The sequence below is a fragment of the Schistocerca piceifrons genome, chromosome X, assembly GCF_021461385.2.
Source record: "Schistocerca piceifrons isolate TAMUIC-IGC-003096 chromosome X, iqSchPice1.1, whole genome shotgun sequence".
Lineage (NCBI taxonomy): Eukaryota > Metazoa > Arthropoda > Insecta > Orthoptera > Acrididae > Schistocerca > Schistocerca piceifrons.
The window spans coordinates 110428681-110452790 of NC_060149.1; the positions used below are offsets into that span (position 1 = coordinate 110428681).

The 24110-nt window shown below is 39.1% G+C and overlaps 1 protein-coding gene across 2 annotated transcripts in view; it reads right to left on the reverse strand.

Annotated features, from left to right (window-relative positions):
* The window catches only part of LOC124721912 (putative sodium-coupled neutral amino acid transporter 11), an 80292-nt gene that overhangs the window by 27601 nt on the left and 28581 nt on the right, over positions 1-24110 (reverse strand). For both annotated transcript variants that reach the window (XM_047247067.1, XM_047247068.1), the window contains exon 7: positions 4296-4360. In XM_047247067.1, the coding sequence (XP_047103023.1) occupies positions 4296-4360 (65 nt within the window). The remainder of the gene's footprint in view (positions 1-4295; positions 4361-24110) is intronic.

Below are 24110 nucleotides of genomic sequence, written 5' to 3' on the forward strand. Positions count from 1 at the left end.
ATGAAAGTCAAGAGGGTTGAGGTCAGGAGAGCATGGAGGCCATGGAATTGCTTTGCCTCTACCAATCCATCGGTCACCGAATCTGTTGTTGAGAAGCGTACGAACACTTCGACTGAAATGTGCAGGAGCTCCATCGTGCATGAAGCACATGTTGTGTCGTACTTGTGAACGCACATGTTCTAGCAGCACAGGTAGAGTATCCCGTATGAAATCATGATAATGTGCTCCATTGAGCGTAGGTGAACGAAACTAAAATGAGCTCTAACATGGAAATTAAGCGTTTCCGGACACATGTCCACATAACATCTCTTCTTTATTAGTGTGTGAGGAATGTGTTTCCTGAAAGTACAGGACCAAGGACAGAACCTTGGGGAACTCCATAATTTACTGTTCCCACTGAGTTTACCCCTCCTACCTGCATATTGTTACCATCTAACACCATTTTCTTTGTCTGCCTTTTATGTAAGATTTCAGCCCGTTGCCCATTCGTCGTCTGAGTCCATAGTGGCACACTGACTCTATATGAATTCTACGACTGACAGTCAACGGCCTTAGACAGATCGAAAAATGTGTCCATAGGCAATGTCTCCTTGTCAAGGCATTCCAAAACATTATTTGTAAATTAAAATATAGTTCTGGTTGTGGAGAAACTCACTCTGAATCCAGCTGGTTTTTACGAATTACTGCAAAGTTTTATAGAAGATCAACTATCCTGACATATATTAATTTTTTGAGGACTTTAAAAAATGTAATCAACTGAGAGAGGACAATAGTTTGTCACATCTGAGGCATCATCTTTTTTGTAGAGAGGTTTTACAATAGCATACTTCATCCTGTCAGGGAAGATATTTTGTTTCAGACAGACATTGAGTATGTGAGCTAGGACTTAACTGAACTGATTGCAGCAGGTTTTTAGCAGTTTGCTGGGGATGTTGACACCAGTTTATTTATTTATTTTTAAGAAAATGGTTTTTCTTACTTCCTGTACTGTTATTGGGGCTACAGCTATCTGCTCTATGGAATTTGGGAAATGAACTTTCATTATTTTGAAGGCCTCTTCTAAGGACCCATTGTGTCCCGTTTTCTTGGCAACACTTAAAAAGTGCTCATTAAAGATTTTTTTGCCACAGCCTCTTTATTTTGTACTTGTCTACCGTCATTCGATTTTGTTACTAGATTTATTAATTTCGGGGCATAGATACAAACTTTTTGAATTTTAAATAATTTTACATTATTTTTATACTGATTTAGCTGGTTGTGGTTGTCAGAATTTTTTTTTTCGTTTCCCTTCACATGAAATCTTAGCCAGTGGTTATCCATGGCTTTTTCGTATGTTTTGTGGTTTGGGTCTTAGGTGATTTTTTTTTTTTTGAGGGGGGTGGGGGGGGGGGGAGGAGAGGGAAGGTGTTTTCAAATATCAGTGCCCCTTCATTACTGAAAATGATTGTACTTGGAATTGGCATTTTCTAAATTATACACAGGTATCAAATCTGTTGTTTGGAGATGTGATTTAAAACTCTAGATAGTTTTATCATTAGTTGTCCTAGCTATTTTCCAACAGGGGGCCACTATCACTGTCATAGATACTTGCACTATTTATAATGAGTCTTTGTCCATCATGGTCAAAGAGACCATTCAGGACTTGTCTGGTAGTTTTATCACCTATTTTGGTCTGGTCTATAAATATATTATCAGTGTGCTTGAACATGTAGTTAGTCTAGTAGGGAAGCTAATCACAGAAACAAGATTATATGTGTACATCAGATTTTATAGGTCTGACATTTCTCTGGAATTTGTTATGAAGTTTACACTGAACTCTTGTCCACCCCCGGTAGCTGAGTGGTCAGCGCGACAGACTGTCAATCCTAAGCACCCGGGTTCGATTCCCGGCTGGGTCGGAGATTTTCTCCGCTCAGGGACTGGGTGGTGTTGTCCTAATCATCATCATCATTTCATGCTCATCGACGCGCAAGTCGCAAAAGTGGCGTCAAATGGAAAGACTTGCACCATACGAGCAGTCTACTCGACGGGAAGCCCTCGTCACACGACATTTCATTTCATTTCACTGAACTCTTCAAGCAATATCACATCCCTTTTTTGTTTGAATAAGTATATTACGACAGCTTCTACCTTCTTCAAAAAGAGACTAAAGTTCCCTGAAGGTTCTCTGTGCACTGTTAATCACTGATATATATGGGAGTTACCTAAAAACAATTCTATGGCACGCACTTCCAAATGATGTTCCAAACAATAATTCTGCACATCAATTGCTGTCACACTATTTTTAACATAAATGGCAACACTGACTCTTTCTTTACACTTTCTACAAAACGATGTTGCTAATTAATAATTATTTATCACAAGTTTTTCTATACCAGAATAAATATGATGCTCACTAACGTACAGAACATGGGCGTACTCTATCTCATGGCTCATGGATATTGATAAGTTCATTGATCTTACTGTACGGGCTTCTAATGTTTTGGCGACAAATTGCCACTTTTTGTTTAGCAGTAGCAGTTACATTGTTTTCTCTAAAAAGAAGTTTCAGTTGAAGGTCTGGGCAAGGTATTTTTCACTACCCATTTCTCTAATTTGGTCTGTTCCGCACACTGAGATTGGGAAGAAGCACTTTTACCTTGTTCTTTCAGCAGCCAGTTGTCCAATGTAGTATGTCTACAGTCAGTCCTAAAATTATCTAGTGTAGTGGTACACTCTTCATTCAAACTTGTCTTGGGTTAACATTGTTTATTGCATTTGCAATTGTGTTATAAATTATAGTCTAAATGAACTTTCCTAGGCCAGCTGATATGAAAGCCACGAGTGGCGCAAAGTTCTCTACCAGATTTGTGAGCTTCAGTCCTATGAACATTCGCAATACTGCTGCAGATTTCTGCATAATGTCTATTTGTAGACATTACTACCTTTTTTACACATTAGTTACAATTTATGCCTTCTTTAGTGTTGGAAATGTACTGTTTTTACTTTCAAATGTTGATTTCGGCTGGAGCAATTCACAGGTTGCATAATTTTTGTGATTTTTCCTCTTGGCTTATGATTTGATGGTTTTCTGATCAAGTACTTTGATGCAGCACATGAGAGAGGGGTTTTTTTTTCCCCCAGTAGCTGAAGCAGCATATACGCTATGATTTGTGTAGCAATGATGTTATTAAAATTATCTTCAGCCACTGTGTGCACTTCTCCTTTGTTACATTCGCTTTTGGTCTGCTTGGCTGACTTCAGTTTATTACATTCACTTTCAATATTTTTCACCCTATCACCAAGCACTCTGTTCTCCTCAACTGATCTGTGCACAGTTTCTTGCAGTGAGTTAATAGTTTCAACTAGTTTGGATTCGTTACCGTGCACGTTACACACTTATATTTTGTATTGGATGGTTTTTCGCTGTAGTATTTCTGCATAGCATGACTTTGGACTTTGTGGATCACTGCTGTTTTATTTCTTTTTATTCTTGACACCTGGTAACTTATGAGAATTCACGAAAGTGGAGATACAACTTCATTTAACTACTTACTCTGCTTTTAAAACCATGAAACAGCAACCTCATCTTTATTACCAAAGTCTGGCATGTGCTGTGACAATCATGAACTATACTACTGTATTTCCAGTTATATTTCTGAACAAAGTTTATGACCAAAGGCTCTCAGCTAATGTGGCACACTTTATTTGCACCGGCATGCAGCTATAAAAACCCTGTTACCATATTTTCTTACAGAATACAGTGTATTGCCTCCAACTGCAATAGGGAATATTAAGGCATTTCATACCACCACCACCACCACCACCACCACCACCACCACCACCACCACCACCACCACCGAATAGTACTGCCCACCACCCATTATTAAGAGCCTTTAACTTTGTGTCACTAATTTACCTCTTAACATCAATAGTCCTTTCCAGATTATGAAAGCAGGTAGCATATAGCTCTACAATCAAAACTGCATGCCTTGGTGTCCTCAGTACTTAACTCCATGCTGCTCAGAATACTATGCAATAGCTGTAAAAAGATAACAGGAATTCCTTTCGACTCAGAATAAAAGCATATCATCTAAATATGCATGACCGATACAAACTTCTCAGCTCTACTAAACCTGAAGCAGCAAATAGTACTTTCTCAAGTGTGCCAACAGAAATTACTATTTTGTAATTTCAGCCAGAAACTCTTCTGAATATTAAACATTATGAATGCCTTAACTGATACTGTAATGGAACACTAAAATGTTTAAAATTATCCTTACTGCACTGCATAAAAAAGTCTTAAAATTACTTACCAAATGCCATTATTGCAATAGCTGGTAGCATGTCCTTATTCACAACTGTCCATTCACCTGGTGGACTGAAAATTGATAAAACAACTTCAGAGCATCATGTATTAAACACACAATCTTTACAAATACATGGGTAATAGACCATTTTAAATTCACAGCATATGCAATGCAACTGAAAGTATCCAGACATTACCAGATACATTTTGTTGGACTAGAGAACTCCACCCCATATGACATGTAAGACAATATCTGTGTTAAAGATTGTATGTGAGAGCCATTCAGTAAGTACTGAAACAGTTTTTTCTAGGCCACTTTCGGTTGAAAAAATGTGGAATTTGTTGTGGAACATTGTAGAATATTCACACTTCAGCACCTTTAGATTTATGACGTTCCAATACATGGCGGCACTGTACATAATCTTCAAAATGGCATTTTTAATGGAGCTGCATTCCAAGCAGACCTGTCATTTAGTTTCTTTTGGCAGAAAACCACGACCTATTTGCTGGTCAGTTACACACAGCTGCGACTACTTCAATGCTGGAACATGCGAACACTCATTCGAGGTGATCAACAAATCACATCAAACACCTTGCTGCATAACTGAATGTCTGCTGTTAGCGAAGGATCATCTGTGCAGAATTGCTTTCACATTACGAGGTTGGCCATGACACTTTTTTGTCGAACACTGTTAAAGATGATGAGACAAAGTTTCATCACTTCATCAGAAACAAAATGGCAATCCATTAAGTGATGCCAAGACACCTCTCCTCTGAAGAAGTTCAAAGCTGTGATCTCCACTGTTACTCTGATGTCCTCTCTCATGGTGCAACAATCAACTCTGAAGTTTGCTGTACTGTACTACCCTCAGAAGAGTTAAGAAACAAATCCAACACATTTGTTGATGGAAAAAAAAGAAAGAAAGAAAAAGCAGCAGCAGCTAACGAACTTCTCCTTTTCCATGATAGCACAAGGCCTCAAGCACGTCTGCACACCCAAAAGCAGCTCGCAAAACTTCATTGGAATGTTCTTCATTATCCACCCTACAGCCCAGATCTAGCACCTTCTCACTTCCATCTGTTTGGCCCAATGAAGGATGCAATCCATGGGAAGTTGTATGTGGGTGATGGGGAGGTTACAGATGCAGCACGATGTTGACTCTGATTTTTGATCAGTGGAGTGGTACCATTCTGGCAGACGATCAACCGTCCAGGAACTGTCCTAATCATGGTGATTCTGCAATGTTATCCACTGTAAAAGTATCACAAATAATACCAGAAAAGACTTCAGGAAATTTGTTTTCCCTGCAAACGTAGAAAAGTGGTACACTGTAATGGTGCAACACATCATGTAAGAAACTTTAGACTTATGTATCATACAATCCTTCCAATAAATCAAAGTACATGGACCACACAAAAATATAATGCACACAGCAAAGCATCTGGAAGTAGTTGTACTGATGTTTACACTTTCGATGGAAAAAGGCAGACTAAATGATATTTTGAAGATGTGTGGTACTGTCCAAGTTGTGTTTGTATTTTATTTTCTGTTAGGAAGGTTGGGGAAAAAGGTAGTATAAAAAGCAACACTAAAATGTGAATTTTATACAGATGGTATTAGTTACTGTAAATGAACTATCTTTTGGCATGGAAAGTAATTCAGCAAGAATAAAGCTACTGATGCTCTTCAAATGTGACATGAAAAATTTGGGCACCAGAATAAACACAATGTACAATCATTCTTGACAGCTCATGGCATGAATGTAAAGGTTGCTGGTGAACTGTGGATGTTGTATGCTGGGTAAACATCATCGGTTAGTTTTTGCTAACTGTGTCAATCGACTAGCCCACAATAACCATTCTTCGCCAATGTCTATGGTACACTGGGAGAAAAGGTTTTAACTGATTCTCAATATCTTCTTGTTTTTAAAGACGAGTTTTCTTGTTTCAAGATGATATCTCTGCAGCACAAAGATTAAACATCAGTTGCCAATATTTATCAAGATTGTGTTTGCACAATCTCAACTGAATGTTAAAGAACTGAATGATGGCAAGCAGTTTGATAGCTGATTTAAGACCCTACGGTGAGTCAATTGCATTGAAACTCTCAGACTGTGCAACACAAATCACAGCACAATGGAGTTACTGAACACGAGAACATGTACATTTGTGGCTTCCATCAGCATGGCATATTTCAAAAGCTTTGTGGGGTGAAGCTGTAGTTGCTGCAACTCTTACTCTGGACCAATTTGGACCAACAAAGGTTAAAGGAAAAACCCAAAGGAATTATTTTTGAGAAAGGAGTAAGTTTCATCATTTAAAGTATTATGGACAATGCTTTGTTTCTATTCCAGCACAGAACCTGCAGTCAGCCATTGTTAGCCGACAAACTTCAAGGCTGAAATATTACGACAACTGAAGAGTGATACGACAAAGTTACTTGATGTCACAACTGGATAACTTTAAACCTTTAACAATATCTAATTTCTACATATGAATGAATATTCCACAAGCCACCATACAGTGAATGGCAGAGAATACCTCGTACAATCACTAGCCATTACCTTCCCCATTCAAATCTCAAATGGAGGTGAAAACAACTGTTTGTATGCCTCTTTCAAAGTCCTAATTTTGCTTGTCTTGTCTTCATGTTCCTTATGTGAAATGGACACTGAGTAGAATCATTCATGCTCTAAATTTTCTCAATATTGTTTCATGAAAAGATCATCTTCCTCCCTCCACAGATTCCAATTTGAGTTCAATGAACATTTCCATAATATACACTTGCTGATCCAACACACTGATAACGAATGTCACAGCACGCTGCCGAATTGCTTCGAGGTCATCCTTTAATCCAACCTAGTGAGGATCTCAACATTAACAGCATTCTAGAACAAATGAGTTGCATTTTGTGTTCTATACCTGGCGTCCTTTATAAACAAGCTACACATTCCTAGAATTCTCCTATGAACCAAAGTCTAGTATTCACATTCCCTATTACCCATCTTACATGCTCATTCCATTTCATATTGCTTTGTCACATTATGCCTGGATATCTCAGTGATGTGACTGCACTAAGCAAAAAACCACTAATAATGTATTCGAACATTAGAGGGTAGTTTCTCCTACTCATCTACATTAACTTCCATTTTTATAAATTTAGAGCAAACTGTCGTTCATTACATCAAATATAAATTCTCTCCAAGCCACCACATATCCTTCTACAGTGATTATACTTTCCTGTATACTACAGCATTATCAGCAAACAGTTACAGATTGCTGATCACCCTGTGTCAGGTTGTTTATGTATACGGAGAACAAAAGTGGCCATATCACACTTCCCTGATTCACTCCTGACAATAACCTTGTCTCTGGTAACACTTGCCGGCCAAGACAACATACTCTGTTCTATTGTTGATTATAAAGCCGCCTCGATTGCAAATTGGAACCGGATGTTGATCTAGGTTTCACTGAGGATAACCACACCTTTTTTGGAAGGAGGCATGGTTATCCGCAAACTGCAAATTGAAGCCAGATGTTGATCTAGGTTTCACCGTGGATAACCACGCCTTCGTTGGAAGAAGGCATGGTTATCCGCAGTGAAACCTAGGTCAACATACAGTTTCAATTTGAAATCGAGGCAGATTCTTTATAATCATTAAATTATTCACGATTGCTGACACATGCAACATTAAAAGTTCTGTTCTATTGCTTACAAAATCTTCAAGTGGCTCATCTTAGATACTATTTTGTATACTCTGACCTTAATTAGAAGTCTGCAGTGAGGCACCATGTCAAACACTTTCCAGAAACATAGGAATATGGAATCTTTTCTTCATTCATGGCTCGCAGGATACTGCGAGAAAAGGGCAAGGCAAGTTTGTACAAGAGATGCTTTCAAAATATTTTCTGATTTGTGAACAAACAGAAGCTACTTTGCCTAAAAGGAATTTATTATATTTGAACTTATAATATGATCATGAGCATTAAGGATGTTGGTCTGTAATTTTGCAGTGTCCATACTTTTACCCTTCTCATATACTGAAGTCACCTGCAGCTTTTTCCAGTTTCTTCAGACTTTTCACTGTGCAAGAGATTCACAGTAAATGCAAGCTAACTAAGGACGATTATGAAAGAATACACTCTGTAAAACTGAATAGAGACTCCATCCCAATCTGGTGGCATTCAGTTTCCACTCTTTCAATTGCTTTTCAATGCTAGGAATGCTTATATCTATGATCTACATATGGGCACATGTGCGACTGTCTAATGATGTGTACCATTACAATCCTCTTGCAAAAAAAAAAAAAAAAAAAAAAAAAAAAAAAAAAAAAAAAAAACTTTAATGCAATATTTATACTTGCTTTTCTGTTGCTATCTTATAGTGCCACATCAAACTGGTAAACAAGTGACTGAATAGAAGCCTTTGACCTGCTTATAGGTGTTGTGTAGGACCAGAATTTCCCTGGGTTCTTGACAAGATCATTTGCTAATGTATAAAGATGGAAGATTAAGTATGCTTTGTGCAACAATCTTTATGTAGTCTCAAATGTCTAACTTGCCTGCAGACATTTCCAGTTCTCTCTCTCTCTCTCTCTCTCTCTCTCTCTCTCTCTCTCTCTCTCTTCCTTTTTAACTGATAATGCAACAATTTGTTTCCTCAGTATTTTCTGAACATTGTTACTAGACCATGGTGGAACTTTCCTTATTCCACTTGCTCAGTACACACACTACCTCATCGAAAGTATCCAGACACCAATTAATGACCATTAATAAGGGGTGTCTCCACCCTTCACCTTTCTGATGGTTTTTAACTCTGCTGGGGACATTTTCAATGATGTTTCAATGTTGGAAGGAATGCCAGCCCTTTACTACTGAACAGCCACAGCCAGAGGCCACAGTCATGTTTGACACTTTGCTTCAGATCAAAGTTAACATTCCAGCTCATCCCGAAGGTATTCCATAGGGCTGAGGTCAGGACTTTGGATGGGCCAGACCATTTCAGGAAGGTTATTGACCACAAACCATCTTAGAGATGCTGCTTTATGGCAGGGTGCATTGTCATGATGACACTTATGATCATTGCCTCCAAACTGTTCCTCTACTGTATCCAGTACACAATACTATAATAGCATACATATCCTTCCACATTTAGCACTTTCTTAACCCCTTGCTGTACCATTTAGTTCAAAGAAATCAGTGCCATAGTACTTTGAGATGACATGTGGTAAATGGGACAGCACAATATATGAAACATTCCTAATATTTGTTTCATATGATACTGCTCTGTATTATTACATATATATTTACAATATTTCAAACAATACTTCAAATTGTAACTAAATATAAATCTTTATGCATAAAAAATACTTTAATAGAAATTATAACCTCCTTGGGCATCTTCAGGTGTGACTTCTGAGGGACTGTAATAAGACACCTAAAGGTTGATATTGTCAACAAAAAATTTAATTACAAGATGACATGCTTCCCTTCAACAAGTTTCTAGTAGGAAAATATCTAGAATTCTAAAAATTAGTAGTCCTGCATGGTACAGTAGTTTCGAAAGCTTTGTGGTAGATGTAAAATCACTTTACACACTGTGCATTCCTGCATCATTTTGCTTCGTGCTTTGTGCAAACTCTGCACACCTTTTTTTCTTTAATCTTTTCTCGTTTCATGGGTAGTGAATGCATTGAGCAGAGCCATATCTGACACACACACACACACACACACACACACACACAATGTATTCGAGGATGCATTTGGGCTTCACTGTTTTCTGAACTGTTTGTGTGTTCAGCCGTGTCTGAATTTTCATGTTTAATTGATATCACATTTAAATCACATGTCTTTCCATCTCCAAGTCAACAAATTGTTACAACTTCTACTGATTTCAAGGGATGTTTTACAACCAGTTTTTACAATGTTCAACAGTCCTTGTCCATCAGTATATGAGGTCTGCCTGGTCTCAGTTTAGTTGTGGTTGTTTGCATTCCCACTTCACAATCAGAAGTTGACTTGAGCAACTTCATAGGATTCAAATGTCCCTGATGGATTTGTTGCTCAGGTGACATCGCACATTCAAAGTCAGAGTTCTCCTGATCAGCCCATTCTGCTGTCACCACTTCTCTACTAACATAATACTTTCCCCCTGCCTCCTTTGTACAAGTGGGTCCACCCATCAAGACATCTAGTGGTCAATTGCACATTACGTAGTATATCCCAATATTTTTTATCGGGCTGTGTACTTTTGCAGACCATGACTTGCAATCAGTTTTAACTTTGCCCATTATTCCATCTACACCCATATATTGGAACTAAATTATGTCCAGCCATTGTCTAAGGAATATGCTAGCAATTGCCGATTGTTCTTTTCAGGACAAAAGCTCTTAGCGTTCTCGATGGCTTTATTACCTTTAGTAAACACCATCACTACATCATGAACATGAATCTGTTTATACTGACCCTTTAGATAAGGCCAGGTCTGACTTCTGAAATTTTCCCGGCATATTTCTTCTTCTAATAATTTCCGGGTATGCAGCCAGATCCCGTCGACATTCTGCCACGATATTTCGGCCCAGAGACGTCCGGCTATCATCAGGTGAGTACACAACTACTGAAGAGCAGTCGCAGTATTTATGCCGAATCTCGCGCATGCAAAATGTACTGGCATCCTACAGCGCATGCGTCAGGTGTTGACATGCGCAGCCGAGTTGTACGTGCTGCCCTCGGTGGTGAAAAAAAAGGTTCATCTAGTCATTGAGTATCGAATGACACTGTCGATTCTGCTGTGATTGTATAATTTTAATAACAGGATTCCAATTTTTATCCAGCTGAAAGCCGTTGTCACGATTTATAAGATTATTGGCAAGACGTATTTCCACTGATTCCTTGATTACGGAATCCCAAAAACCGGAAACCGGGGCTAAAATTTTTGTTCCATTGTATTCCATTGAATGTCCCAATGAAATACAGTGCTGTGCTACTGCCGATTTTGACGGTTGCCGCAGACGGGTGTATCTTTCATGTTCTATACATCGTTCATGGACAGTTCTTGTCTGGCCAATATATGCAGAGCCACATTCACAGGGAATTTTGTAGACGCCTGCTTTCTTCAGTTGTAAATCGTCTTTAACGGATCCAACCAGGGCCCAGTTCTTTGCTGGTGGACGGAAGATAACCTTGATTTTATTTTTCTTCAGTAATCGGCCTATTTTCGAAGACACATTCCCGGCGTATGGAAGGAACGCAGTTGATTTAAAGTCATCATCTGCGTCCTCAGTGATATATAGAACGCAAGGAGAGTCTGGCTTTAGTAAGAGAACGAATCCGTTTTACGCGTCTTGAGTTAGACGCTGTCGCCAGGAATTTATATTATTTACATCTGAAGATTGCAGCAAGATGTTCTTCCCTTAGTTGGGACTGGATTGACGGTGTATCCTGGGCCAAGGCAGACTGGGCTCACAGGGACAGTACAAACAGGCAAAATGCGAAGTTTAGCCAACTCGTAACACGAAAGCCGCAAGAAGCTATCACTGGATGATCCGTGGTGAACCTCACTGAGAAATCTTTTGACGATGCAACGATGTCAGTGCTTGCGAAAGGTTTAAACTTCGCTCCTACATCTGCCTCACTGCCTTTAACGGATTTCATCAGTTCCATTGAGCAAGCCATTAGACGTCTCCCTGAGGATTCTGCAGACGAAATTCGACGTGAATCTTGCCGAACGTTGTTGAAATGTGCGCCACAACGGAGTAACATCTCGCCAGCTGAAAGAGCTGCTCTCCGCAGCCTGAGAGAAGATACTAGCACAGTCGTACTGCCTGCGGATAAGGGTAATGCCACAGTTCTTCTGACAAGAGAAGCCTACAACGAAAAGATATATTGTCAGCTAAATGATTCTACGTACCGTAGAATTGAAAAGGACCCAAGAAGCCGAATATCAAGGAAAACTACTACCCTTTTGAACGACTGTTCTCTACCTGAACAAGTTATCAAGAGATTGAGACCACACAATGCAGTACCACCAAGACTCTACGGTCTTCCGAAGATACACAAGGATGGTGCCCCACTACGATTAATAGTGAGTAATATTGGTGCTGCGACCTATTCTACAGCAAAATATCTGGCCTCATTACTAAAGCCGTATGTGGGTAAGTGTTGCCACCATATACGTAATTCAGAGGATTTTGTCAGTCGCTTGAAGGAAGTTAAGCTTAGCAGCTCGGATTTATTAGTCAGCTTTGATATGGTCTCACTTTTTACCAAAGTGCCTTTAATGGAATCATTACATCTTATTGGTAACTTATTCAGTGCAGAAATGACGGCCTTGTTTGAACATATACTCTCCTCAAAGTACTTTTTATTCAATGACGAATTCTTTGAACAAACAGACGGCGTCACCATGGGGAGCCCTTTGTCACCTGTGGTAGCTAATCTCTTTATGGAGGACTTTGAGGAGAAAGCACTTGAGTCTGCTGTTTTAAAGCCTACGGTCTTCTGGCGGTACATAGATGATACTTTTGCTGTATGGCCTCATGGCAGACAGGAACTGGAGAAATTCCTTCCTCACTTAAACTCATTACATGAGAACATCAAATTTACGATGGAGATTGAAAAAGAGGGCACTTTACCATTTCTAGACGTGCTAGTACGCCGTAAAATTGATGGGTCATTAGGACATTCTGTGTACAGGAAACAGACTCGCACAGATCTGTATCTCCAGGCGTCAAGCTGCCATCACCCAGCACAAACAGCCGGTGTTCTCAGTACCTTAATACATCGAGCGCATATAATATCGGATGATGAAAACCTCCACGCAGAATTAGAACACTTGGAGAAGGTTTTCAAAGAGAATGGCTACACTTCCCTTCCAAATAAGGAAGGCCATGCGCAACTATCATAACAAGAAGCAACGCACTGAGGACGCAGATGACGACTTTAAATCAACTGCGTTCCTTCCATACGCCGGGAATGTGTCTTCGAAAATAGGCCGATTACTGAAGAAAAATAAAATCAAGGTTATCTTCCGTCCACCAGCAAAGAACTGGGCCCTGGTTGGATCCGTTAAAGATGATTTACAACTGAAGAAAGCAGGCATCTACAAAATTCCCTGTGGATGTGGCTCTGCATATATTGGCCAGACAAGAACTGTCCATGAACGATGTATAGAACATTAAAGATACACCCGTCTGCGGCAACCGTCAAAATCGGCAGTAGCACAGCACTGTATTTCATTGGGACATTCAATGGAATACAATGGAACAAAAATTTTAGCCCCGGTTTCCGGTTTTTGGGATTCCGTAATCAAGGAATCAGTGGAAATACGTCCTGCCAATAATCTTATAAATCGTGACAACGGCTTTCAGCTGGATAAAAATTGGAATCCTGTTATTAAAATTATACAATCACAGCGGAATCGACAGTGTCATTCGATACTCAATGACTAGATGAACCTTTTTTTTCACCACCAAGGGCAGCACGTACAACTCGGCTATGCTGCGCATGTCAACACCTGACGCATGCGCTGTAGGATGCCAGTACATTTCGCATGCGCGAGATTCGGCATAAATACCGCGACTGCACCTGGGCTCTTCAGTAGTTGTGTACTCACCTGATGATGGCCGGACGTCTCTGGGCCGAAATATCGTGGCAGAATGTCGACGGGATCCGGCTGCATACCCGGAAATTATTAGAAGGCCAGGTCTGTTTGCAGGCATTTGGATTTGAATGAAGAGGAAACTGTAAAAAAGTATTGCATGACTATCATCACAATCAGGCTGCAGTGACATGTGTAAAACATCTCTTTAAACGGGATTGAAAATGCAGATGGCCATGGAGTTTCAAGGAATAGAAAATGATTAGAAGGCCAGTAAATTACGAAAATAAACGCAGGCAACCAAAGATGATGCCAAAAGAAGTGTCAAAGGACTAGGATGAAACAGTCAAGTTTTTAGATGCAGAAAATTATAAAGTTGCAATGAATGAAAAAATGCACTCACATCAAAATATGTACCCTGACACTGCAGTATACCTTCGTTATTTAAGGCTCTGTAAAGTAGTATTTTCATGTCATTTGAATGGCTGAATTGAAATACCACTACAAAAAAAATTTATGGGCAACCTATTGGTAATTTTCATACATTGATTGTCTGTCTTAACTCACAACAGTTGAAAAATGGGTAAGTGAATTATATAAAACCACACATCTTTAAGATCATGAGCAAACTGAATATCCATAAGCAATTTACTGGTAAGATTTTTATTCTGCACAGTAATGTCAAAGATCACCATAAATTGAGTATTTACACCTCAATTCACAAATACGAACACATTTGTTTTAAGATGTAGGCAAGTATTACCATATATTTTGATAATTTGTGTCATTTGACCAGGCCAATTCCACTAGTGTATATTACCAACAACTTATTTGCAATAAAATGGGAAAAAGTAATACAGAATATTTTCTGATTAAATTGATGAGTGATCAGTAATGATCACTATAAAATACTTAGACCATAAAATGCAGATGAATGCAACACTGTTGATTATCTGTTGTAAACGTCCTTATCTTAATTACTGTATAGTACAAAAATCAAAGTTTTCAAACATGAAGGTTGTGCTGCACTATATAAAGCAGGTATACAGTCAGGCTACGATCCAACTAATGTCTTAGCTTTAGAAAAGCCATACCCTGCCTCTTCAGTTTTTTTTTTTTTTTTTTTTTGATAGGGCAGTTGAGGATAAATGAATTAAGCTCTCTTCCTTTTAAATCATATGCAGCAGCCAAGTCAATTTGTCATAAAGGAAATAAAACCAGAGAGCTTCAAGTATTTTAAACTGAGGACCCTTACCAAATGAAGATGGCAGCCGAGTAACAAGTAAGATTGTAGTGCTCGTAAAAAGTTTTTATCATAATTTTTTTGACTGTAACTATGTTCTTTTCTGTCTGTCTTCACAATTTGAATACCTTTCATAGTACATTTAGTGTAAATTATATTGCAGGTTTGTCGGTCCAGTGACTTTTCAATAAATGTTTTATACGTCTGACTTGTTTACATACTGAACTTAATGCTTTTAATGAACCATGTATATCTGCAGACATTTTATGAATACTTTTTGTAGTGAATAGGCGCACTATTATCTTTTCTATCACACAAGGGAAGGTTCGCATCTCTGTTCGGTGTAGGAAGTATAGTGAGCTGGTTTAAATTGCTGTTACGTGCGACTTGATAAATGTTTGTTTACATACACTTGACCTATACGAATTGCCTTGCAGTAGTAACGAACTTTACACACTAGCAAATGTTGCATTCTTTTTATGGTGAAAAACTGAATACATTTCATAATACTCCTTTAGTGTTTCAGATTTCAGCTTTTTCCTTTCTTTGTTACACACATTATTTGACTGCAAATGGACTCTCTGGGAGCTGTTATAGGAAAGTGGGTAGTGGGAGCGATTGTGGGAACTCTGGTAAGTTGTTTCAGGAGTTGGGGAGACTGTACTGTGACTGCTGAGGCCCTTTTACATCTAAATCTGTGTGGCTACACTGCAAAATCATACTTAAGTGCCTGACAAAGGTTTCAATGAACCACTTTTGTGATAATTCTGTTATTCCACTAACAGTCTGTGGAAAAAACACCTCTACCTTTCCATTTGAGCTCCAATTTTTCTCATTTTATTGATGATGATAGTTTCTCCCTATGTAGGTGGGTGTCAACAAAATATTTTTACATTCAGAGGAGAAAGTTGATGATTGAAATTTCATGTACAGATCTTGCAGTAACTAGAGACACCCATTTTAATGATGTCCACACCAAATCCTGTATCATGTACATGACTCTTCCCAATTTCTTGATAATACAAAATGTGATGTCCTCCTCTGAACTTTCTTGATGTACTCCGTTGAGACTATCTGGTACAGATCCCACACAGTGCAGCAGTGCTAAAGAAGATGACGAACAAGCATAGTGTATGCAGTAGATCTGTTACATCTTCTAAGTGTCCTGCCAATAAAATACAGTCTTTGGATCACCTTCCCACAATGTTTTCTGAATGTTTCCAATTTAAGTTGTTCATAATTGTAACCCCTACGCATTTAGTTGAATTTACAGGCTTTACATTTGATTGATGCATCGTGTAACCAAAATTTAATGGATTCTTTTTCGCTCTCAAGTGGATGACCCCTCACTTTCGCCAATTATCGCACAATACAGATATCTTATCTAAATCTTTTTGCAATTTGTTTTGATCTTCTGATGACTTTACTAGACAATAGACACAGCTCCATCTGCAAATAGCCTAAGGCAAGTGCTCAGATTGTTTCCCAAATAGATTCCATAGATACGGAACAACAGAGGGCCTACCTTGGGGAACACCAAAAAAATCACTTTTGTTTTAGTTGATGACTTTCCATCAGTTACTACGAATTGTGACCCCTCTAACAGGAAATCATGAATCCAGTCACATAACAGATGATACTCCGTAAGTACGCAATTTCACTACAAGCTGCTTGTGTGGAACACGGCATCAAAAGCCTTCTGAAAATCTATAAATATGAGAGCCACTTGAAATGCTCTGTTGATAGCACTCTGTTGATAGTTTGAGTAAACAGCTAGTTGTGTTTCACAAAAATGATGTTTTCTAAATCCGTACTGGCTCGTGTTAATACATCATCTTCGAGGTAATTCATAATGTTTGAACACAATGTATGTTCCAAAATCCTGCTGCATATTGACAATGATTGAGCCTGTAATTAAGCATGTTACTCCTACTGCCTTTCTTGAATACTGGTGTGACCTGTGCAACTTTCCAATCTCTGGGTACGGACCTTTCGTTGAGCGAGTGGTTGTATACGATTGTTAAGTATGGAGCTATTGCTTTCAGCATACTCTGAAAGGGACCTCATTGGTATACAATCTGGACCAGAAGACTTGCTTTTATTAAGTGATTTAAGTTGCTTCAGTACTCCCAGGATATCTACTTCTTAAATTACTCATGTTGGCAGTTGTTCTTGATCTGGAATATTCATCTTTGGTGAAGCTATTTCAGAAGATTGTATTTAGCAACTCTGCTTTAGCAGAACTGTCATCGATAGTATTTCCATTGCTATCACATGGAGAAGGCACTGACTGTGCCTTGTGGCTAGCATACTTTACTTACAACCAAAACACCTGTAGATTTTCTGCTAGTTCCGAGACAATGTTTCATTGTGCAAACTGTTATAATGATCTCACATTTAAGTCTGCACTAAATTATGAGCTGCTGTAAAAGATCACCAATCTTTGGGATTTTGCATTCCTTTAAATTTGGCATGCCTTTTGTTATCTCTGTAACAGTTTTCTGATCTGTTGTGTGTACCACACAGGATCAGGTCTGTCTTATTTGGTATAAATCTCTCAACTGCTTCCAATACTATTTCTCTGAATTCAAGTCACATTTGGTCTACACTTACAGTGTTAGTTTGCAAGGAGTGGAGATTGTCTCTCAGGAAAGCATCAAGTGAATTTTGTCTGCTTTTTTCAACAGACATACTGTTCTTATATTTTTGGAGGGTTTGGGAGTTAACGGTACACAATTTCACTACGACAACCCTGTGTTCACTAATCCCTGTATCCATTTTGATGCTCATTACTAGCTCAGGATTCTTTGTTGCTAGGAGTTCAAGTGTGTTTTCACAACCTGTTGCTATTCGGGTGAGCTCATGAACTAACTGCTTGAAATAATTTTCAGTGATGCATTTAGCACAATTTCAGATGATGTTTTGTGCATACCTCTGGATTTAAGCCTGTATTTTCACCAACAAATTGAGGGTAAATTGAAGTTGCCATCAACTACAACTGTAGCAGTTGGGTATCTACTAGAAATTAGACTTTTTCTTTGAACTGTTCTGCAATTTTATCATCTGAGTTGGGAAGTCAGTAAAAGGATCCAGTTATTTTATTCTGGTTGCTAAGAATGATCTCTGCCCATACTAACTCACAGGAACCATCCACTTCAATTTCGCTACAAGATTACTTCTAACAGCAACACACACGCCACTGCCAACGATATTTAGCCTATCCTTTCTCTATACTATTAGGTCCTTCGCAAAAACTTCAGCTCAACTTGCCTCTGTCTTTATGGCCAGCTTTAAGTGCCTATAACAATTTCAGGATCAGTGCTAGTGCTTTCCTTTCCCCAACACAGTTATGACAATTCTACATACACACACACACACACACACACACACACACACACACACACACACACACACACACACACACACACACACACACCACTACCCGAGTAGCCGCCTCCTGCGTGTAATGGACTACTGACCTATTTAGCGGAACCTGGATCCCCACCACCCTGCAGTGCAAGTCAAGGAATCTGCAGCCTACATGGTCACAAAACTTTTTGCTTCCAATTCAGACCTTCCACTCAGCTCTGTACCAGAGGTCCACACTCGGTCCTGTTGACTATGCTGCAAATGGTCAGCTCTGCTTTCCTCTCACAAGACAGACTTGCTGTCTTTACCACCTCTGACAGCTGCTCGAAATCATAATCTCTTCGGATCCAAAGTGACACACATTGCTACTGACGAGCCACCATCTGCAGTTAGCTGCACCCTGTGTTCTTCATGACATGCGGAAGGACCCGTTTCACATCTGGAATGATTCCACCCGGTATGCACACTGAGTGCACACTGGTTTTCTTTGCCTCCTCTGTAGCCATGTCCCTCAGGGGCCCCAGAATGCACCTAATATTGGAGCTCCCACCTACCTATAACCCTACACTCTGTAACAGCCTGGATCTTGCAGGCTGAGAGGTTTCCTCTGAAACAGGCGAAGTGACTGCAACTTGCTGAGGGGCATTGTCAGCCACAGTAGCACCTGGAACCTATTTGTCAGACTAAGTTCGGTCCTTCGGAAAGTCTTTTGCAGCCCGCCACACCCTCCCACTCTACCACACGTGAGCAGTCAACCTCAATGTTGGCAGTAACTGGGCTGGCCACTGATACTGACTGATCGGCGGGCTTGTGAGTTGACGTTGGATCCCATGGCCAGTCCACAACACTGATGCCCATCCACTGCAGCCTCAAGTTGTCTAACCAAAGCCAACAAAGCCTGGAGCTACAAGCAAAGTCTCAACAACTTAGCTCACACCTGCACACAGCAATCATAGTCCCTATACATACTAAAGACAATAGAAAACTGCACTACACAGACAAACAAATGACTATTGACATGCACTACGAAACTTTACTGTAGACACTGACAAAAATTTGAGAACTGTGTCTAGTAAATTGGATTATCATGCAGGGATTCAGAAACTAAACTTCCAAAGCACACAGGTGGAACTAAGTAATTCACTCCTAGTTAGGAACTCTGAAAATATTACAAAATCTGTTACTTCCGTGTTTCTGCTCTGTTGTAGACAGTGCCTGTTGACTGAATGAAACTGCAAAATTTGCAGCAGGAATAAATTAATAGAGGAGCATGGATGGAAGACGTGTGCCCTTCAGGCACAGTTGGATCAAGCTAGGAGAGCTTGTGAGGATGAGGGAAGGTAGTGGTTGGCAACTGGCAGTTGGTAGAAGGGTTAGCAGGAGGAGGATGTGGTCTGATAGTTTTGTTGTTACTTCCAGCAATCAGCTGCTAGAGTTGAGGGGAGAGGAGCCTCAAGGTAATGTAGGGGTAAGATATTTGCAGCAGACTCTGCTCATGATTAGAAAGCTGAAGAATAACACTAACGTTAAGAAGAGAAGACTGCTACTAAGTAGCAGTCATGCCAGAGGTGTAAGTTCTCTGTTGCAGGAGAAGTTAGGGGAAGAGTAGCAGGTCACCAGCATTTTCAAGTCGAGTGCTGTGCTGGATCAGATGATTAAGGGTTTAGACCCTCCATGTAAGGATTTCACAACAGATATTCAAGTAGTTATGGTGAGTGGAACAGGGTATAGCCTATATAAGGACAGGGCATACAACGTCAGTGGTGACCTGAATAAGATAGCTTCCCTAACTGGAACACCAATGTGAGCACGACAGGGCTGTTACAGCAGCATTATTGGCCTCGTCTTCACAGTACTGTACGGTATGTCAGTGGTAAGCTGGAGATGGCACTGATGACTGCTAGACGAGGGCACATTGCAGTGGTGCCGGGAGATGGTGTTACTCTATGCATTGACTGCATCTCAATAGGTTTCAGAAAGGAAGGTTGGTGGATTTGATTAGTGAGAATATAGTGGGTGGTTATGGGGCTACACATGGTGAAATACCTGTCACGAGTACGAGATCTATTGCTTTTTATTATAAACCATGACAACAGGTTCCCTTCTCTTAAAAGGATTTCAACTATCTTAGGGACTTCTGTACTGTATATGCAGGAAGAAGAATGTGTCACACTGGAGTGTGCAAGTACCACAGATATTTCCCCAAAATTATCTATTATTTGTCAAATAGTGTAGTACATTAATTCAAACTTCAAGCTGTTTTACTTTATTTTTACACACTCTGAGTAGCATGGTAGTACACATTACAGAGCACTGGGGTAGAGAAGATGATTTGCAGCATATAGTGCTATCATAATATTGATGTGCAAGATGCTACTGCAGGTCTACCTTAAAGGGTGGGGGATGTTTATCTTTATCAGCGGTGGCACACAATTCAAAGCTAGAGAAGATCTGACCACAATTACTGTAGATAAACACCTTGAATCATCAGCCATTGCAATTACAAAGATAAGATACCTATGAGAAGTTAATCATTCTGTGCGTTTACTGTTCACCTAGTGGTGATGTGGAAACTTTCTTCACAAAACTAACTGAAGTCCTGGAAAGGGTCTTAGCCCCAAAACTAGCATAATAATATGTAGACACATTAATACTAACATAGGTCATGAGGGTGACATTAGTAATAAGCCCCTAAACGTTTTGAGCACTTTCAGTGTGGCACAAATGATAAACACTGCTACGAGGGTTTCAAAAAGTTCCGATTCAATTTTAGACCATGTATTTATGGACATTGACAGAGAAAATTGTGAACTATTTATAAGTGATACTGGCATTTCGAATCATCATTGTCAGCTAATAAAGCTGAAGACAGGCTCAGTGAAACCTGCAAAACTGCAAGCCTACAAAAGAATTTCCTCAGATCATACGATCCACACTTTTTCAAAGGCACTGGAAAATCTGACTTGGGATGAAGTGTATATGGAAAGCAATATAGATGCTACGTTCTCTAAACCACACATTGTTTAATTTAATTTTGAGGTGAAATTTCCAAATGTAGTCATTTCTACTGCTGCAGTTAAGGAAAACTGTTGAATAACTGTGGGTATTAGGAAGTCGTCATCCTTTGCAAAAGCAAAGGACTAATCCTCAGTTCCTTGCATACTGTCATAAGGGTAAAAACAAACATTCAATGAAAAATTAAAATATAATGCAAACAATAAAAGCAAAGTGATATGGGAGGCTAAAAAACTAGAAACTGGTAAAGGCAGACAAGGATAACATACAAATCAAAGATTAGGATAGAATAATAGAAACTTCTCAAGAATTAGCAGATTTTGTAAATGATTATTTCTCTGGTATCATGGAGAAGCAGCAGCAAAATTTTCCTAAAACACAAATTATCACCCACACTGACAGACACAGTAAGCATAACAACGTTTCCCCATGAAAGGGCTTGAAGCTAGAAAGACAGTACAACAATTAAAAAATAAGAAGTCAGCAGGCATAGATGAGGTTCCAGGTTCTCTTCTGAAGGTATGCATAGATAGCATACAAGCCTCATTAACAAACATAATAAATGAATCTTTTAGTTTACGTTTTTAACTGAATATGTAAAGCAAGCACAAGTGGTGCCCTTGCTAAAGAAGGGTAATGCAGAAAGTATTGAAAACCACAGGCAAGTTTCACTGCTGTCTTCATTCTAACAAATAATTGAAACAATCACTACAGAGGCTATTAAGTTTCATGAGTTTCAAAGCACAGCTTGGTTTCAGAAGTGGAAGAATTACAATATCGACTACTGGAGAGGTCAAAAAAGTGGTACTTTAAGCTCTTGATAGGGATGATTGTGTTTCAGGCATTTTCTTAGACTTGTCGAAGTCTTGATAGCGTTTACGATAAAATACTATTTAACAAGCTAGAAGCACAAGGTATAAGGGGAATAATGAATGAGTGGTTTCAGTGCTACTTGGAAAACATGGTGCAAAAAGTGCAGACTGTTCATACATCTGCTGATAAATTTTGAGTAAAAACAATTGTAAAATGAGAAATATATAAACATTAAGTTGTACTCAGAGTAGTGTATTAGGTCCAGTTCTGTTCTTAACATATATCAATGATTTTCTAGTTAATGTAATACATGGAGGAAAGTTCTCTTTGCCCATGACTGCAACGTAAGTTACTGATAAAAAATCTGAACTATTATTAGAGAAAACAAATGAAACCCTCAAGAATACATACAACTGGTAATATGTAACAATTAACAATGAACATACAGAAAACTGACAGTATGCATTCCAGCATAAAGAGAGAAGCAACTGACTAAGCACAGATGATAAATCTATAGATTTTGAAGCAAACACGAAGGTTTTAGGGATGTAATGACAACCTATGTCTTGTGGTGACATTATGCCTCAATCACTCAATTCTTAGCTATGGCATTATTTTTGGGAATCACAGGAACAAAACATGGACAATGCTTTTAATGCAGAAAAGGGCCACAAGAATAATAAAGTAGTGTTAGGCTCACTGTAAAGAGCTATTTCAAAAATTAGGCAGCCTTACTGCACCAGGCGAGTAAATTATACAAATTGGTGGTGTGTATCAAGGGGAAAGTACTAAGTACTCCACTAACTGTTTTACTTATAATTATTAAACAAGAGACAGTTTAGAGCTACATTTACCCACCAGGAAAAACAAACAAAATACAAAAAAACAGTTTTATATTAGAGGATAAAACTGTGTAGTAACTTGCCAAAGTAAGTGAAAAATATTACTAAAAAATATTTTAGGATTAAAGGAGACCACTCGCCAAAAATCAGAACCATTGTTTTGACAACAGGCACACAAAACAGAAAGAAAGCTTTCTAGTTTCTGGTGTTATCTTTTGATGAGCCAGAGTAGCTCATCAACGGATCAGAAAGCTAGCAAGTTATCTTTCTTTCATGTGTGTGCATCGACAATCTAACGCTTCTGCTTTTCGGTGAGTGGTCTCCTTTAATCCCAAAATATTTACATCCTACAAGAACTTTCCTAGAACAGATTACTAAAAGACATTGTTCAAAAAGACAGCTAAAATATTCTTCACAAGTAATGTGTATTACACAACTAAACATTACTTAGAGGACTTCGAGTAGTGGATAGTAATGAAAGGGGATTAATACAGTACCTTGTCACATTTCAATACATGGTTATTGTTTACTGCTTTCACAAGCATCATGTGTCAATGCATGACAGTAACATCCATTGGTTTCAGGTGGATAGTTGAATGTGGAGTCCGGAATTGAGGCAAGGGGCACAGCAGCATTTTCTCAGTCCAGTAGTCACTAATGGGTGTCTTAGTGTAAGTGGCAATGAAAAGTGGAACAACGTTTTCCACTGCAAGTGACCATAAGAGTTCCAAGAGTCATTAGCAGGTGTCTTCAGTGTGTGGGAAATGAAGAGGGAACCTACGTTATATTCAGCAAGTTACCTGAAACAGTTTGTCCATAAATGAAGAAGCATTATACAACAGAATTACCAAAAAAGGTAGTGCAACTGTTAGAACACTGACCTCATCTGAGACAATGGAGTTGTTCTGTCTGGCCATCCGCAATTTTTTATTATTATAAAAT